The sequence below is a fragment of the Oncorhynchus nerka genome, linkage group LG22 (assembly GCF_034236695.1).
Source record: "Oncorhynchus nerka isolate Pitt River linkage group LG22, Oner_Uvic_2.0, whole genome shotgun sequence".
In the NCBI taxonomy this organism is placed as follows: Eukaryota; Metazoa; Chordata; class Actinopteri; order Salmoniformes; family Salmonidae; genus Oncorhynchus; species Oncorhynchus nerka.
In genome coordinates this window covers 10,042,489-10,062,123 of record NC_088417.1, presented here as the reverse complement: position 1 = coordinate 10,062,123, position 19,635 = coordinate 10,042,489, and the positions used below count along the sequence as shown (strand labels likewise).

The 19,635-nt window shown below is 44.4% G+C and overlaps 1 protein-coding gene across 2 annotated transcripts in view; it reads left to right on the top strand.

Moving 5' to 3' along the window:
* Window positions 1-19,635, top strand: part of LOC115104842 (reversion-inducing cysteine-rich protein with Kazal motifs-like) — an 89,858-nt gene that overhangs the window by 51,637 nt on the left and 18,586 nt on the right. For both annotated transcript variants that reach the window (XM_029626169.2, XM_029626170.2), the window contains exons 11-16: window positions 4,881-5,093; window positions 6,685-6,821; window positions 7,274-7,414; window positions 7,542-7,730; window positions 9,895-10,017; window positions 17,837-18,008. In XM_029626169.2, coding sequence (XP_029482029.2) covers window positions 4,881-5,093; window positions 6,685-6,821; window positions 7,274-7,414; window positions 7,542-7,730; window positions 9,895-10,017; window positions 17,837-18,008 — 975 coding nt within the window. The remainder of the gene's footprint in view (window positions 1-4,880; window positions 5,094-6,684; window positions 6,822-7,273; window positions 7,415-7,541; window positions 7,731-9,894; window positions 10,018-17,836; window positions 18,009-19,635) is intronic.

The following is a 19,635-nucleotide window of genomic DNA, read 5'->3' as shown; positions in this document are numbered from 1 at the left end:
ATGGTGGTGGCAGCATCATGGTTTGGGCCTGCTTTTCTTCAGCAGGGACAGGGAAGATGGTTCAAATTGATGGGAAGATGGATGGAGCCAAATATAGGACCATTCTGGAAGAAAACCTGATGGAGTCTGCAAAAGACCTGAGACTGGGACGGAGATTTGTCTTCCAACAAGACAATGATCCAAAACATAAAGCAAAATCTACAATGGAATGGTTCAAAAATAAACATATCCAGGTGTTAGAATGGCCAAGTCAAAGTCCAGACCTGAATCCAATCGAGAATCTGTGGAAAGAACTGAAAACTGCTGTTCACAAATGCTCTCCATCCAACCTCACTGAGCTCGAGCTGTTTTGCAAGGAGGAATGGGAAAAAATTTCAGTCTCTCGATGTGCAAAACTGATAGACATACCCCAAGCGACTTACAGCTGTAATCGCAGCAAAAGGTGGCGCTACAAAGTATTAACTTAAGGGGGCTGAATAATTTTGCACGCCCAATTTTTCAGTTTTTGATTTGTTAAAAAAGTTTGAAATATCCAATAAATGTCGTTCCACTTCATGATTGTGTCCCACTTGTTGTTGATTCTTCACAAAAAAATACAGTTTTATATATTTATGTTTGAAGCCTGAAATGTGGCAAAAGGTCGCAAAGTTCAAGGGGGCCGAATACTTTCGCAAGGCACTGTAAGTAAACAAGAACACAGATACAGACATATACACAGGAGTGGCCAGTGGGATATTTTAAAGGCTCTAAAGTTAACAAACTGACTGAATATCAGCACTCAGCCACATCTAACATCAACCACCGAAGTAACCCCCCTCCCAGTGAAACATACCAATCGTGAAATACACTTCCTACAACTCGTAGATCATTAAAGAAAATAGTCCACCTCCCGGCAACAGGTTTCCTCAGGAAGTAGTCCCTCTCAGCCATTGGTCATTGGTCTCTGTCCCCAGGATGTTTCTGCAGTAGTAAACAGTGGCCATCTGGCTGGCCTCCTTCTGACATCACCATCAGCCACATCCATGTGGTGTTGAGCTGTGGAGACGACATCTGGACACACAAGGCAGAGTGAATATGCATTTCATTAGACAGAGAGAGACAGTGTTGTGTCTCATTAGACAGACAGAGACAGTGTTGTGTCTCATTAGACAGATAGAGACAGTGTTGTGTCTCATTAGACAGACAGAGACAGTGTTGTGTCTCATTAGACAGAGAGAGACAGTGTTGTGTCTCATTAGACAGATAGAGACAGTGTTGTGTCTCATTAGACAGACAGAGACAGTGTTGTGTCTCATTAGACAGAGAGAGACAGTGTTGTGTCTCATTAGACAGAGAGAGACAGTGTTGTGTCTCATTAGACAGAGAGAGACAGTGTTGTGTCTCATTAGACAGAGAGAGACAGTGTTGTGTCTCATTAGACAGAGAGAGACAGTGTTGTGTCTCATTAGACAGAGAGAGAGACAGTGTTGTGTCTCATTAGACAGAGAGAGACAGTGTTGTGTCTCATTAGACAGACAGAGACAGTGTTGTGTCTCATTAGACAGAGAGAGACAGTGTTGTGTCTCATTAGACAGAGAGAGACAGTGTTGTGTCTCATTAGACAGAGAGAGACAGTGTTGTGTCTCATTAGACAGATAGAGACAGTGTTGTGTCTCATTAGACAGAGAGAGACAGTGTTGTGTCTCATTAGACAGATAGAGACAGTGTTGTGTCTCATTAGACAGAGAGAGACAGTGTTGTGTCTCATTAGACAGAGAGAGACAGTGTTGTGTCTCATTAGACAGATAGAGACAGTGTTGTGTCTCATTAGACACATAGAGACAGTGTTGTGTCTCATTAGACACATAGAGACAGTGTTGTGTCTCATTAGACAGAGAGAGACAGTGTTGTGTCTCATTAGACACATAGAGACAGTGTTGTGTCTCATTAGACAGAGAGAGACAGTGTTGTGTCTCATTAGACAGAGAGAGACAGTGTTGTGTCTCATTAGACAGACAGAGACAGTGTTGTGTCTCATTAGACAGACAGAGACAGTGTTGTGTCTCATTAGACAGATAGAGACAGTGTTGTGTCTCATTAGACAGAGAGAGACCGTGTTGTGTCTCATTAGACAGACAGAGACAGTGTTGTGTCTCATTAGACAGACAGAGAGTGTTGTCTCTCATTAGACAGACAGAGACAGTGTTGTCTCTCATTAGACAGACAGAGACAGTGTTGTGTCTCATTAGACAGACAGAGACATTGTTGTGTCTCATTAGACAGAGAGAGACAGTGTTGTGTCTCATTAGACAGAGAGAGACAGTGTTGTCTCATTAGACAGACAGAGACAGTGTTGTGTCTCATTAGACAGATAGAGACAGTGTTGTGTCTCATTAGACAGACAGAGACAGTGTTGTGTCTCATTAGACAGAGAGATACAGTGTTGTGTCTCATTAGACAGATAGAGACAGTGTTGTGTCTCATTAGACAGAGAGAGACAGTGTTGTGTCTCATTAGACAGAGAGAGACAGTGTTGTGTCTCATTAGACAGAGAGAGACAGTGTTGTGTCTCATTAGACAGAGAGAGACAGTGTTGTGTCTCATTAGACAGAGAGAGACAGTGTTGTGTCTCATTAGACAGAGAGAGACAGTGTTGTGTCTCATTAGACAGAGAGAGACAGTGTTGTGTCTCATTAGACAGAGAGAGACAGTGTTGTGTCTCATTAGACAGATAGAGACAGTGTTGTGTCTCATTAGACAGAGAGAGACAGTGTTGTGTCTCATTAGACAGAGAGAGACAGTGTTGTGTCTCATTAGACAGAGAGAGACAGTGTTGTGTCTCATTAGACAGAGAGAGACAGTGTTGTGTCTCATTAGACAGACAGAGACAGTGTTGTGTCTCATTAGACAGACAGAGACAGTGTTGTGTCTCATTAGACAGACAGAGACAGTGTTGTGTCTCATTAGACAGAGAGAGACAGTGTTGTGTCTCATTAGACAGACAGAGACAGTGTTGTGTCTCATTAGACAGACAGAGACAGTGTTGTGTCTCATTAGACAGACAGAGAGTGTTGTCTCTCATTAGACAGACAGAGACAGTGTTGTCTCTCATTAGACAGAGAGAGACAGTGTTGTGTCTCATTAGACAGACAGAGACAGTGTTGTGTCTCATTAGACAGACAGAGACAGTGTTGTGTCTCATTAGACAGACAGAGACAGTGTTGTGTCTCATTAGACAGATAGAGACAGTGTTGTGTCTCATTAGACAGAGAGAGACAGTGTTGTGTCTCATTAGACAGAGAGAGACAGTGTTGTGTGTAGTATTTTAGTGTACTAGGAGTTTCTGTACTAAGATTCACTCTGTGTCCACGTGGGATTCCGTTTCCATGTTTGTTATTTAGCCGACTCTCTTCTCCAGAGTGACTGAGGGTCGTTCAACTGAAGTAGATAAACAACCACGTATCAGTCAAAGCTACAACGTATCTGATACCGTTACTGAGATTGTTATTATAGTTTCAATGTGTTTGGTAGTTTGCTTGTTTTTTCTTTTTTTTCCCTTTCTGAACTTCGAACCATGATCACTTCCAGTTTAAAGCTTTTGTCGAAGCTATAACACAAGTCATGTGACAAAGGGGAAAAATTATACATCTTCCACACTGCAATCTTCATTCGACTCCATTTGCGTTTCTGTTGTGTGCACATTTCTATCACTGTTGATAGGTACATAGCTATTGAGTACACCTGCTAATTCTATCATGTCTCTCTCTCTTGTCATATTAACTCTAGGCCCACAGAGCTGTTGATAGGTACATAGCTATTGAGTACACCTGCTAATTCTATCATGTCTCTCTCTCTTGTCATATTAACTATAGGCCCACAGAGCTGTTGATAGGTACATAGCTATTGAGTACACCTGCTAATTCTATCATGTCTCTCTCTCTTGTCATATTAACTCTAGGCCCACAGAGCTGTTGATAGGTACATAGCTATTGAGTACACCTGCTAATTCTATCATGTCTCTCTCTCTTGTCATATTAACTCCAGGCCCACAGAGCTGTTGATAGGTACATAGCTATTGAGTACACCTGCTAATTCTATCATGTCTCTCTCTCTTGTCATATTAACTCCAGGCCCACAGAGCTGTTGATAGGTACATAGCTATTGAGTACACCTGCTAATTCTATCATGTCTCTCTCTCTTGTCATATTAACTCTAGGCCCACAGAGCTGTTGATAGGTACATAGCTATTGAGTACACCTGCTAATTCTATCATGTCTCTCTCTCTTGTCATATTAACTCTAGGCCCACAGAGCTGTTGATAGGTACATAGCTATTGAGTACACCTGCTAATTCTATCATGTCTCTCTCTCTTGTCATATTAACTCTAGGCCCACAGAGCTGTTGATAGGTACATAGCTATTGAGTACACCTGCTAATTCTATCATGTCTCTCTCTCTTGTCATATTAACTCCAGGCCCACAGAGCTGTTGATAGGTACATAGCTATTGAGTACACCTGCTAATTCTATCATGTCTCTCTCTCTTGTCATATTAACTCCAGGCCCACAGAGCTGTTGATAGGTACATAGCTATTGAGTACACCTGCTAATTCTATAATGTCTCTCTCTGTCATATTAACTCCAGGCCCACAGAGCTGTTGATAGGTACATAGCTATTGAGTACACCTGCTAATTCTATCATGTCTCTCTCTCTTGTCATATTAACTCTAGGCCCACAGAGCTGTTGATAGGTACATAGCTATTGAGTACACCTGCTAATTCTATCATGTCTCTCTCTCTTGTCATATTAACTCTAGGCCCACAGAGCTGTTGATAGGTACATAGCTATTGAGTACACCTGCTAATTCTATCATGTCTCTCTCTCTTGTCATATTAACTCTAGGCCCACAGAGCTGTTCCGTAGCTGTAACGTCCAATCAGACCAAGGCGCCATGAATGACATCAAGCTGTGGTCCAATGGGACGATCAAGATGCCCTTTATGAACATCCCCGTCCTGGACATCAGGAAGTGTCGTCCGGAGATGTGGAAGGCTGTGGCCTGCGCCCTGCAGATCAAACCCTGCTACAGCAAGTCCCGCGGCAGCGTCATCTGCAAGTACGTAGCCAATCTTTTCATTCTGTTATTTGACGTAGCCCTTTTCTGCAGTCAAACGACCTCGTGACCTCATAGGTGGAATGTTATTCATATTTTTCATAATTTCCCCCAAAAAAGTATTTAAAAAATAACCGAATATCCGATGTGTCAATGTCAAATGGTTTTTGTTATATTTCAGTCTCCTGTGATGTATATAAAATGTATTATTGAGATGTAAACTCAACATGGAATATATTGTAACTCTATATCTGACATGGTTCAGGTGTCTTCTTTGTTTAAGTCCATAACCATGTGTGTGAGGTGTATACTTCTGTTTCAAAGCAGATTTGTTTAAGACTACCCAGAAACACTCTGTGTGAACCTGATTTAGCCCACTGCAGTAAAAGGTTCAAGTATTTAGTCTGACTTTGAGCTAGTTTCCCAGAGATTAAGCCTATGATTGAATTAAGAGGTGTCCAATAGAGATTCTCTATTGAAAGTGATTTTTAGTCAAGGTATAGGCTTAATGTGGGTACCATTCATCCTGCCTTTACAGGACTGTTTCCTCAATCACCGACCTGGTTAGATAAAGGTAATAAAGTGAAATAAGTACATACAGCATCCCACCTTCACCTGCAGTAGAATCCCCCGGGAAACGACCGCCCGAAGACCCAACTGGAACCTAAAAACGAACCTAAAAACTACATGAACCAAATACAGTGGGTCTCTTAGACATGACAACGCATAGACATACCAATCCCAGGGAGGATGTTGTGCTTTGTGCAAGGCTTGACTCACTACCGCACCTCAGGTCATTTATCAGCAGATCTTTTGACTGGAGTTTTTTTCCACTGAGAGTAATTACAGCTGGGTTTTTGTCAGGCTGAATGAAGTAGTTAGTGTGTTAGCGATGTTTACCTGTACTGTAGGCTAGCCCTCAGGGCTGTAACAGCCAATGTACAGTACCAGTCAAAAGTTTGGACACTCCTACTCATTCAAGGGTTTTTCTTTATTTTTACTATTTTCTACGTTATAGAATAATAGTGAAGACATCAAAATAACACATATGGAATCATGTAGTAACCAAAAAAGTGTTAAACAAATCTAAATAAAATTTGGATTCTTCCAAGTAGCCAACCTTTGCCTTGATGACAGCTTTTGCACACTCTTGGCATTCTCTCAATCAGGTTCACCTGGAATGCTTTTCCAACCGTCTTGAAGGAATTCCCACATATGCTGAGCACTTGTTGGCTGCTTTTCCTTCATCTCTGCAGTCCAACTCATCCCAAACCATCTCAATTGGGTTGAGGTCAGGTGATTGTGGAAGCCAGGTCACCTGATGAAGCACTGCATCACTCTCCTTAAAATGTAGCAGATTGTCTTAAAGTAATGATGCTCTTTGGTTATTGGAGCTGTTCTTGCCATAATATGGACTTGGTATTTTACCAAATAGGGCTTTTGACTGGTTCTGTATGTGGAGGACGGGTCAATGTGATTCCAGCTGACAGGCTTTATTCAAATATTGCTTTCAGACATTTTGAAACAATTTGGAACGTTGTTTACAGTACAGTACAGGTAAACATCCCTGTATCTTCTGTCTAAACCACTTCAGGTCGGACTGTGTGGACATCCTGACACAGTGTGGTGACCGCAGACGCTTCTACGAAGGACAGACGGCCGAGCGCATCTGTGAGATCCTGTCCCCCATAGACGACCCTGAACACTGCGTCCCCCTGGAGAGATACCTCAGTGAGTGGGACTGTGTGTGTGGGTGTGTGTGTGTGGGTGGGTGTGTGTGTGTGTGTGTGTGTGTGTGTGTGTCTTACCATTACCAATTTACATCTTATTCAAACAATGAGGTGGTTCGTTCTTGCATTTTCTGTGGCTGAAGTCGTTTCATTGAATGTTGTTTACACGTACAAGAAGTGTAATGCTACAAGGGGGTGGCAGGGTAGCCTAGTGGTTAGAGCGTTGGACTAGTAACCGGAAGGTTGCAAGTTCAAACCCCCGAGCTGACAAGGTACAAATCTGTCGTTCTACCCCTGAACATGCAGTTAACCCACTGTTCCTAGGCCGTCATTGAAAATAAGAATTTGTTCTTAACTGACTTGCCTAGTAAAATAAAAAAGGAGAAATAATGATTCTCAGACCTTTTCTCATTGTCAGTCTTGACATGTTATTCTTCTCCATCTGCACTCCAGCTCCTAGCAACCTGGGGAATATCATTGAGGAGGTCATCCACCCGTGTAACCCCAACCCCTGTCCCAGCAACCAGCTGTGTGAGGTGAACAGGAAGGGCTGCCAGCCTGGACAGGATTGCCTGCCTTACTTCTGTGTGCCTGGTACAGTATACTAGAACATGCAGTACCTCCCTGTAGCCCTAGGGGGAGCATATGTCCACTCAATGTGTAGACGTATAAAGAGTGACTTCTGTGTGTGTGTGTGTGTGTGTGTGTGTGTGTGTGTCAGGCTGTAAACTGGGTGAGGCCTCAGAGTTCCTGGTCCACGTGGATGCCCGTATCCAGGTGCCCATGCGTAATGGCCATGCGGGCTGCTTCGAGGTTTGTACCTGCGGACAGAGTGGCAGGCTGGATAACTGTGCCGAGATGCCCTGCATCGACACCTCCAAGACCTGCGTTGTGGGGGGCCAGAGAAAAAGTACGCTGCCCTCTTCACCAGCAGTGTGTAGCACCCACCTGGTTTTCACAGAGATTTTAGACAATATGCGCATAACAGGGAAAAGGAGTGGCAGTTTATTTGAGTTTTCCCTTATCAAATGAGAGAGAGAGAGACAGAGAGAGAGAGAGAGATAGAGAGAGGTAGAGAGAGAGAGAGACAGAGAGAGAGACAGAGAGAGACAGAGAGAGAGGTAGAGACAGAGAGAGACAGAGAGAGAGACAGACAGAGAGAGAGAGAGACAGAGAGAGAGAGGTAGAGAGAGAGAGAGACAGAGAGAGACAGAGAGAGAGATAGAGAGAGGTAGAGAGAGAGACAGAGAGAGAGAGAGACAGAGAGAGGTAGAGAGAGAGAGACAGAGAGAGAGACAGAGACAGAGGGAGAGAGGTAGAGAGAGAGGTAGAGAGAGAGAGAGGTAGAGAGAGAGAGGTAGACAGAGAGAGGTAGAGAGAGAGAGAGAGGTAGAGAGAGAGAGGTAGAGAGAGAGAGAGGTAGAGAGAGAGAGGTAGAGAGAGAGAGGTAGAGAGAGAGAGAGAGGTAGAGAGAGAGAGGTAGAGAGAGAGAGAGAGGTAGAGAGAGAGAGAGAGGTAGAGAGAGAGAGGTAGAGAGAGAGAGAGAGAGAGAGATAGAGAGAGAGAGAGACAGAGAGAGAGAACCCTCTCTGTGCATGAGTCCTTGGTGTCGTTGTGCCTGGTTGTGAAATGCTTCCTGTGGTGTAAACATCGCTTCCTCTTCCCCTAGCAGCACGGCAACGCTACAGTTAGAATAAATGAACTAACCAACCACACACTGGTATTTCCTTCCTGCGGTCTTCCCTCTGGCCCACCCTCAATGTAACTACTGTGACTTGAAAGGAGCCTGCTGCCAGAGTGCCTCTCTCGCTCACATTCAATTCAAGGGGCTTTATTGGCATGGGAAACACATGTTAACATTGCCAAAGCAAGTGAAGTAGATAATATACAAAAGTGAAATGAACAATAAAAATGAACAGTAAACATTACACTCACAGAAGTTCCAAAAGAATAAAGATATTACAAATGTCATATTATGTATATGTACAGTGTTGTAACGATGTACAAATGGTTAAAGTACAAAAGGGAAAATAAATAAGCATAAATATGGGTTGTATTTACAATGGTGTTTGTTCTTCACTAGTTGCCCTTTTCTTGTGGCAACAGGTCACAAATCAATGTGTCTCTAATATGGTCATACATTTGGCAAGAGGTTAGGAACTCTCTCTCTCTCGCACACACACGCACGCACGCACGCACACACACACACACACACACACATTAACACACACACTTTCTCTCCACATGGCCTTGTGTCTCTGTGATGTTGCCTCCCAGTTCATCACATCTACATAGAAGAATAACACTTTTTTTTCTTCATATATAGGTTTTATTTTTGCTACTTTTCTCCTGCCTAGTTGTTTCTTGTTATAGATTTGAAACTTCATTTGTTTAAATCTAAATCAGTTTATTGTTTTTGCTTTTATGGTTGTTTTCGCTCCATTACAAAGGGGGATAAGACATTTAGGCCTTATTTGACACCGATGTGGTTTGCCTGACAGGCAGAGTGGGGCTTTGGAGTGCTTATAGCCAGAGCATTAAGACAGGAAGTCATCCTATAGAGATGTCTTGTTAGAAGTGACTAGATGGGAGAGATGGTGATGCTGTTCAGAACATAAAGCCCATGGTGAAACGGAGTGTCTTTTTAGATAACAAGTCCAGCTTTAGATCAATACCTGATCTGTTACAGCCCAGGATCAATACCTGATCAGTTACATCCCAGGATCAATACCTGATCTGTTACATCCCAGGATCAATACCTGATCTGTTACATCCCAGGATCAATACCTGATCACTTACATCCCAGGATCAATACCTGATCAGTTACATCCCAGGATCAATACCTGATCTGTTACATCCCAGGATCAATACCTGATCAGTTACATCTCAGGATCAATACCTGATCAGTTACATTGGTGTCGTGACCCAGATCCCATAGTTACAAGTCTTATCAGCTGCTGGAGTTGCTGTGGACGGGAAGATTCAAAGTGTCAGATAACAGTTACATTGACAGCCATATAACCACTGAAATCAGACAGGGTCTCAGACGGGGATGATGTGTTCTTGTCCCACAGACCACGGGTCGTCCTTCAGGGTGGACTGCCACCTCTGCTCCTGCTTTGCTGGAGAAACCATTTGCTCCACCCGCCAGTGCCTGAGTGCTGAAAGTTCAGACGAGGACCGTCGCCTATTCACAGGTGTGTGTGTGTGTGCGCGTGTCCGCTCCTGTGTGTGTGCGTGCGTGTGTGTGTCTGCTCCTGTGTGTATGTGTGTGTGTGCGTGTCTGCTCCTGTGTGTGTGTGTGTGTGTGTGTGTGTGTGTGCGCGTGTCCGCTCCTGTGTGTTGTGCGTGTGCGTGTCTGCTCCTGTGTGTGCGTGTGTGTGTGTGCGTGCGTGCGTGTGTGCATGTCCGCGTGTGTGTGTGTGTGTGTGTATTTGAGGGTTGAAATATTGATGCACAGTACTATTTTTCTTTATTTTTTCCCCCTCCCTGATTCTGAAACATTTCTCATCCTAATCTCTCCCCCTGTCTCTCTCTCTCTCTCAATTTAAGGGCTGTATTGGCATGGGAAACTTATGTTAATGTTGAAATATATAATAAACAAAAGTGAAATAAACAATAAAACATGTACAGTGTTGTAACTACGTGCAAATAGTTAAAGTACAAAAGGGAAAATTAATCAACATAAATATGGGTTGTATTTGTGTTTGTTCTTCACTGGTTGACCTTTTGTTGTGGCAACAGGTCACAAATCTTGCTTCTGTGATGTCACACTGTGGTATTTCACCCAGTAGATATGGGAGTTTATCTATTATTTGTGTTTCTGTGTAATCTGAGGGAAATATATGTCTCTAATATGGTCATACATTTGGCAGGAGGTTAGAAAGTGCAGCCTAGTTTCCACCTCATTTTGTGGGCAGTGAGCACATAGCCTGTCTTCTCTTGAGAGCCTATGGCGGCCTTTCTCAATAGCAAGGCTATGCCCACTGAGTCTGTACATTGTCAAAGCTTTTCTTAAGTTTGGGTCAGTCACAGTGGTCAGATATTCTGTGTACTCTCTGTTTAGGGCCAAATAGCATTCTAGTTTTCTCTGTTCTTTCCAATGTGTCAGGGAATTATCTTTTTGTTTTCTCATGATTTGGTTGGGTCTAATTGTGTTGCTGTCCCCAGGACCAGCTTGCTTAGGGGACTCTTCTCCAGGTTCATTTCTCTGTAGGTGATGGCTTTGTTATGGAAGGTTTGGGAATCACTTCCTTTTAGGTGGTTGTAGAATTGAATGGCTCTTTTCTGGATTTTGATAATTAGCGGGTATCGGCCTAATTCTGCTCTGCATGCATTATTTGGTGTGTTACATTGTACACTGAGGATATTTTTTGCAGAATTCTGCATGCAGTCTCAATTTGGTGTTTGTCCAATTTTGTGAATTCTTGGTTGATGAGCGGACCCCAGACCTCACAACCATAAAGGGCAATGGGCATTGGGTTCTATAACTATATAAGTATTCTTTAGCCAGATCCTAATTGGTCAAATTGTATGTTCCTTTTGATGGCATTTAAGGCCCTTGCCTTGTCTCCCAGATGGTTCACAGCTTTGTGGAAGTTGTCTGTGGCGCTGATGTTTATATCGAGGTATGTATCGTTTTTTGTGTGCCCAATCAGCAAACAGTAGACATTTGACTTCAGATTCTAGTAGGGTGCTGCAGACTGTTCTAGTGCCCTCGTCAATTCGTTAATATATAGGTTGAAGAGTGTGGGGCTTAAGGTGCATCCCCGTCTCACCCCACAGCCCTGTGGAAGGAAATGTGCGCGTTTTTTGCCAATTTTAACCGCACACTTATTGTTTGTGTACATGGATTTGATCATGTCGTATGCTTTTCTCCCAACACCACTTTCCATCAATTTGTATAGCAGACCCTCAAAGGCTTTTTTGAAATCTACAAAGCATGAGAAGACATTGCCTTTGTTTTAGTTAGTTTGTTTTTCATTTAGGGTGTGCAGGGTGAATACGTGGTCTGTCGTATGGTAATTTGTTAAAAATCCAGTTTGACATTTGGTCAGCAATTTGTTTTCACTGAGGAAATGTACGAGTCTGCTGTTAATGATAATGCCGAGGAGTTTCCCAAGGTTACTGTTGATGAATATCCCACGGTACTTATTGGGGTAAAATGTATCTCCACTTTTGTGGATTGGGGTGATCAGTCCTTGGTTCCTAATATTGGGGAAGATGCAAGAGCTAAGAAGGATGTTAAAGAGTTTTAGTATAGCCAATTGGAATTTGTGGTCTGTATATTTTATCATTTAATTTAGGATACCATCAACCCCACAGGCCTTTTTGGGTTGGAGGATTTGTATTTTGTCCTGTAGTTAATTCAATGTAATTAGGAGAATCCAGAGGGTTCTGGTAGTCTTTAACCTCTCTGGGATATGTGGGATGCGTCCCACCTGGCCAAAAGCCAGGGAAAATGCAGAGCGCCAAATTCAAATAAATGACTATAAAAATCTAACTTTCATTAAATCACACATGCAAGATAGCACATTAAAGCGACACTTGTTGTGAATCCAGCCAACATGTCAGATTTCAAAAAGGCTTTTCGGCGAAAGCAAACGATGCTATTATCTGAGGATAGCACCTCCGTAAACAAAGAGAGAAAAGCATATTTCAACCCTGCAGGCGCGACAAAAAAAGCAGAAATAAAAAATATAATTCATGCCTTACCTTTGACGGGCTTCTTTTGTTGGCACTACAATATGTCCCATAAACATCACAAATGGTCCTTTTGTTCGATTAATTCCGTCAATATATATCCAAAATGTCAATTTATTTGGCGCGTTTGATCCAGAAAAACACCGGTTCCAACTTGCGCAACGTGACTACAAAATCTCTCAAAAGTTACCTGTACATTGCCAAAACATTTCAAACTACTTTTGTACAACTTTAGGTATTTTTTAACTTACATAATCGATACAATTGAAGACGGGATGATCTGTGTTCAATACAGGAGGAAAACAAACTGTAGCTAGCTTTCTGGTCATGCGCCTCTATCTAACAGTACACTTCAAGTGACCCTCGTTCAAGATGGCCGTACTTCTTCATTACACAAAGGAAAAACCTCAACCAATTTCTAAAGACTGTTGACATCCAGTGGAAGCAATAGGAACTGAACGATTATGCAGTTCCTTTTGCTTTGATGCCTCATGATTGAGTATTGCTCTGTTCAAGTAGACTGTGATTTTGCTGTGAACTGATAGGGGTGTCAGTGGGCTGACTGTGAACGCTCTGAGAGACTCTGGGTTGAGGTCAGTGATAAAGTAGTCTACAGTACTACTGCGAAGAGATGAGCTCTAGGTGTACCTACATGTACATGCCTAGCGTGCGACAGAGCTGCAGGAGTTGTGACCCACTTTGTTGGTTATTTTGTCGTAGTTGTGTCTAGGGGGGCATATGGGGGAGTGAATGCTGTCACCTCCAGGTAGGTGTTTGTCCCCCTGTGTGCTGAGGGTGTCAGGCTCTTGTCGAGTTCTGGAATTTAGGTCGCCATAGACTAGTACATGTCCCTGGGCCTGGAAATGATCGATTTCCCCTTCCAGGATGGAGAAGCTGTCTTCATTAAAGTATGGGAATTCTAGTGGGGGGATATAGGTAGCACACAGGAGGACATTTTTCTCTGTTGAGATAATGTCCTTTTAAATTTCAAGCCAAATGTAAAATGTTCCTGTTTTGATTAATTTAATGGAGTGACTAAGGTCTTTTTATTTTTTAAATTTTTAATTTACCTTTATTTAACCAGGTAGGCTAGTTGAGAACAAGTTCTCATTTGCAACTGCGACCTGGCCAAGATAAAGCATAGCAGTGTGAACAGACAACACAGAGTTACACATGGAGTAAACAATTAACAAGTCAATAACACAGTAGAAAAAAGGAGAGTCTATATACATTGTGTGCAAAAGGCATGAGGAGGTAGGCGAATAATTACAATTTTGCAGATTAACTTCTTGCGTCGGGCCATCCCGGATCCGGGATCGTGACTACAGCCTCAAGCCCATTAACATAACACAACGTTAACTATTCATGAAAATCGCAAATGAAATGAAATCAATATGCTAGCTCTCAAGCTTAGCCTGTTGTTAACAACACTGTCATCTCAGATTTTCAAAAATATGCTTCTCAACCATAGCAAAACAAGCATTTGTGTAACAGTATTGATAGCTATTGATAGCTAGCGTAGCATTTAGCGTTAGCATTCAGCAGGCAACATTTTCACAAAAAACAGAAAAGCATTCAAATAAAATCATTTACCTTTGAAGACCTTCGGATGTTTTCAATGAGGAGACTCTCAGTTAGATAGCAAATGTTCAGTTTTTCCTGAAAGATTATTTGTGCAGGAGAAATCGCTCCGTTTTCTGCGTCATGTTTGGCTACCAAAAAAAAACAAAAAATCAGTCATCAAAACGCCGAACTTTTTTCCAAATTAACTCCATAATATCGACTGAAACATGGTAAACGTTGTTTAGAATCAATCCTCAAGATGTTTTTCCACATATCTCTTCATGATATTTCGTTCGTGGAAGTCTCCTCTCTCCTCTCAATCACTGGATGAATGCGTGCAGCTTGTAGGTTACGCAGCAATTTCAACAAAGGATACCGGGCGGACACCTGGTAAATGTAGTCTCTTATGGCCAATCTTCCAATGATATGCCTACAAATACGTCACAATGCTGCAGACACCTTTGGGAAATGATAGACAGGGCAGGCTCATTCCTGGCGCATTCACAGCTATATAAGGAGACATTGGAAAACAGAGCCTCAAAAATCCTGCTCATTTCCTGTTTGAAGTTTCATCTTGGTTTCGCCTGTAGCATCAGTTCTGGGGCACTCACAGATAATATCTTTGCAGTTTTGGAAACGTCAGAGTGTTTTCTTTCCAAAGCTGTCAATTATATGCATAGTCGAGCATCTTTTTGTGACAGAATATTGCGCTTAAAACGGGCACGTTTTTTTATCCAATAATGAAATAGCGCCCCCATAGCTTCAACAGGTTAACACTGGAGTGATAAATGATCAGATGGTCATGTACAGGTAGAGATATTGGTGTGCAAAAGAGCAGAAAATAAAATAAATAAAAACAGTATGGGGATGAGGTAGGTAAAAATGGTTGGGCTATTTACCGATAGACTATGTACAGCGGCAGCGATCGGTTAGCTGCTCAGATAGCAGATGTTTGAAGTTGGTGAGGGAGATGAAAGTCTCCAACTTAAGCGATTTTTGCAATTCGTTCCAGTCACAGGCAGCAGAGAACTGGAAGGAAAGGCGGCCAAATGAGGTGTTGGCTTTAGGGATGATCAGTGAGATACACCTGCTGGAGCGCGTGCTACGGGTGGGTGTTGCCATCGTGACCAGTGAACTGAGATAAGGCGGAGCTTTACCTAGCATGGACTTGTAGATGACCTGGAGCCAGTGGGTCTGGCGACGAATATGTAGAGAGGGCCAGCCGACTAGAGCATACAGGTCGCAGTGGTGGGTGGTATAAGGTGCTTTAGTGACAAAACGGATGGCACTGTGATAAACTGCATCCAGTTTGCTGAGTAGAGTGTTGGAAGCCATTTTGTAGATGACATCGCCGAAGTCGAGGATCGGTAGGATAGTCAGTTTTACTAGGGTAAGTTTGGCGGCGTGAGTGAAGGAGGCTTTGTTGCGGAATAGAAAGCCGACTCTTGATTTGATTTTCGATTGGAGATGTTTGATATGAGTCTGGAAGGAGAGTTTACAGTCTAGCCAGACACCTAGGTACTTATAGATGTCCACATATTCAAGGTCGGAACCATCCAGGGTGGTGATGCTGGTCAGGCGTGCGGGTGCAGGCAGCGAACGGTTGAAAAGCATGCATTTGGTTTTACTAGCGTTTAAGAGCAGTTGGAGGCCACGGAAGGAGTGTTGTATGGCATTGAAGCTCGTTTGGAGGTTAGATAGCACAGTGTCCAAGGACGGGCCGGAAGTATATAGAATGGTGTCGTCTGCGTAGTGGTGGATCAGGGAATCGCCCGCAGCAAGAGCAACATCATTGATATATACAGAGAAAAGAGTCGGCCCGAGAATTGAACCCTGTGGCACCCCCATAGAGACTGCCAGAGGACCGGACAGCATGCCCTCTGATTTGACACACTGAACTCTGTCTGCAAAGTAATTGGTGAACCAGGCAAGGCAGTCATCCGAAAAACCAAGGCTACTGAGTCTGCTGATAAGAATATGGTGATTGACAGAGTCGAAGGCATTGGCAAGGTCGATGAAGACGGCTGCACAGTACTGTCTTTTATCGATGGCGGTTATGATATCGTTTAGTACCTTGAGCGTAGCTGAGGTGCACCCGTGACCGGCTCGGAAACCAGATTGCACAGCGGAGAAGGTACGGTGGGATTCGAGATGGTCAGTGACCTGTTTGTTGACTTGGCTTTCGAAGGCCTTAGATAGGCAGGGCAGGATGGATATAGGTCTGTAACAGTCTGCTCTATACCAAATTAGCATACACCCTGAGTCTCTTCCCTGTTTCACATCTGGTAATTTGGTGGATGGGACTACCAGCTCTCTGTAACCTAGAGGGCAACCAGTGGGTCCGTCTCCTCTATACCAGGTTTCTTGCAGGATGACAATGTCTGTATTTCTGATTTCTTTGGTGAAGTCCAGGTTCCTGCTCTTTAGGCCAAAGGCAGATGACCTCAGGCCTTGGATATTCCAGGATGATATAGTGAAGACTTTGTGTTCCATAAACTGTCCAATGTTATTAGTCGTGTGGTTTGGCCTCAGACCTGTTACTCTCTCTATCTCTCTCTATAGGGCTCCCGTGTGGTTTGGCCTCAGACCTGTTATTCTCTCTATCTCTCTCTATAGGGCTCCCGTGTGGTTTGGCCTCAGACCTGTTACTCTCTCTATCTCTCTCTATAGGGCTCCCGTGTGGTTTGGCCTCAGACCTGTTACTCTCTCTATCTCTCTCTATAGGGCTCCCGTGTGGTTTGGCCTCAGACCTGTTACTCTCTCTATCTCTCTCTATAGGGCTCCCGTGTGGTTTGGCCTCAGACCTGTTATTCTCTCTATCTCTCTCTATAGGGCTCCCGTGTGGTTTGGCCTCAGACCTGTTACTCTCTCTATCTCTCTCTATAGGGCTCCCGTGTGGTTTGGCCTCAGACCTGTTATTCTCTCTATCTCTCTCTATAGGGCTCCCGTGTGGTTTGGCCTCAGACCTGTTACTCTCTCTATCTCTCTCTATAGGGCTCCCGTGTGGTTTGGCCTCAGACCTGTTACTCTCTCTATCTCTCTCTATAGGGCTCCCGTGTGGTTTGGCCTCAGACCTGTTACTCTCTCTATCTCTCTCTATAGGGCTCCCGTGTGGTTTGGCCTCAGACCTGTTACTCTCTCTATCTCTCTCTATAGGGCTCCCGTGTGGTTTGGCCTCAGACCTGTTACTCTCTCTATCTCTCTCTATAGGGCTCCCGTGTGGTTTGGCCTCAGACCTGTTACTCTCTCTATCTCTCTCTATAGGGCTCCCGTGTGGTTTGGCCTCAGACCTGTTACTCTCTCTATCTCTCTCTATAGGGCTCCCGTGTGGTTTGGCCTCAGACCTGTTACTCTCTCTATCTCTCTCTATAGGGCTCCCGTGTGGTTTGGCCTCAGACCTGTTACTCTCTCTATCTCTCTCTATAGGGCTCCCGTGTGGTTTGGCCTCAGACCTGTTACTCTCTCTATCTCTCTCTATAGGGCTCCCGTGTGGTTTGGCCTCAGACCTGTTACTCTCTCTATCTCTCTCTATAGGGCTCCCGTGTGGTTTGGCCTCAGACCTGTTACTCTCTCTATCTCTCTCTATAGGGCTCCCGTGTGGTTTGGCCTCAGACCTGTTACTCTCTCTATCTCTCTCTATAGGGCTCCCGTGTGGTTTGGCCTCAGCCCAGTTATTCTCTCTATCTCTCTCTATAGGGCTCCCGTGTGGTTTGGCCTCAGACCTGTTACTCTCTCTATCTCTCTCTATAGGGCTCCCGTGTGGCTGCCCTGACCGTTTTGTGCCGGTGTGTGCCCGTAACGGCCGCACCTACCCTAGTGCCTGTGTGGCCCGCTGCATGGACTTCAAAGACGACCAGTTTGTGTTTGGCCACTGCCACAGCAGTGACCCCTGCTCCCCCAGCCCCTGCCAGAGGAACCAGAGGTGAGACAATGTCCTGACCAGCGTTGGAGTTCTTTCTTCCTCGCCACATTCCTTCCATCCTTCAACCATTTGTTTACTGGCATAATAACTGATCGAACACTATTGGATAGGTGAATGCAAAATCTCCCACTATGTACATTGGCTTTCACCTATCCAATCAGGTGCGATTAATGATTACTTCAAGAAAGGGAGGGAGGAAGGATGCTTTTTTTTTTTACAGCGTTCCGTACAGCCCTTTGTGGATAAGATTGAACACCTTGGCTCTAGTCTAGAGGATGCTATTTCTCTCCGAACAGAGGCCTTGAGCCCTGATTCTATTCCACCTCAGCAGACTAGCCCTGATCCTATTCCACCTCAGTCGACTAGCCCTGATCCTATTCCACCTCAGTTGACTAGCCCTGATCCTATTCCACCTCAGTTGACTAGCCCTGATCCTATTCCACCTCATTTGACTAGCCCTGATCCTATTCCACCTCAGTCGACTAGCCCTGATCCTATTCAACCTCAGCGGACTAGCCCTGATCCTATTCCACCTCAGTTGACTAGCCCTGATCCTATTCCACCTCATTTGACTAGCCCTGATCCTATTCCACCTCATTTGACTAGCCCTGATCCTATTCCACCTCAGTTGACTAGCCCTGATCCTATTCCACCTCATTTGACTAGCCCTGATCCTATTCCACCTCAGTCGACTAGCCCTGATCCTATTCAACCTCAGCGGACTAGCCCTGATCCTATTCCACCTCAGTTGACTAGCCCTGATCCTATTCCACCTCAGTCGACTAGCCCTGATCCTATTCCACCTCAGCAGACTAGCCCTGATCCTATTCCACCTCAGCAGACTAGCCCTGATCCTATTCCACCTCAGTCGACGAGCCCTGATCCTATTCCACCTCAGTTGACTAGCCCTGATCCTATTCCACCTCATTTGACTAGCCCTGATCCTATTCCACCTCAGTCGACTAGCCCTGATCCTATTCCACCTCAGCAGACTAGCCCTGATCCTATTCCACCTCAGTTGACTAGCCCTGATCCTATTCCACCTCAGTCGACTAGCCCTGATCCTATTCCACCTCAGCAGACTAGCCCTGATCCTATTCCACCTCAGCAGACTAGCCCTGATCCTATTCCACCTCAGCAGACTAGCCCTGATCCTATTCCACCTCAGTCGACGAGCCCTGATCCTATTCAACCTCAGCAGACTAGCCCTGATCCTATTCCACCTCAGTCGACTAGCCCTGATCCTATTCCACCTCAGCAGACTAGCCCTGATCCTATTCAACCTCAGCGGACTAGCCCTGATCCTATTCATCCTCAGTTGACTAGCCCTGATCCTATTCAACCTCAGCAGACTAGCCCTGATCCTATTCCACCTCAGTCGACTAGCCCTGATCCTATTCCACCTCAGTCGACTAGCCCTGATCCTATTCAACCTCAGTCGACTAGCCCTGATCCTATTCCACCTCAGCAGACTAGCCCTGATCCTATTCCACCTCAGTTGACTAGCCCTGATCCTATTCCACCTCAGTCGACTAGCCCTGATCCTATTCCACCTCAGCAGACTAGCCCTGATCCTATTCCACCTCAGCAGACTAGCCCTGATCCTATTCCACCTCAGCAGACTAGC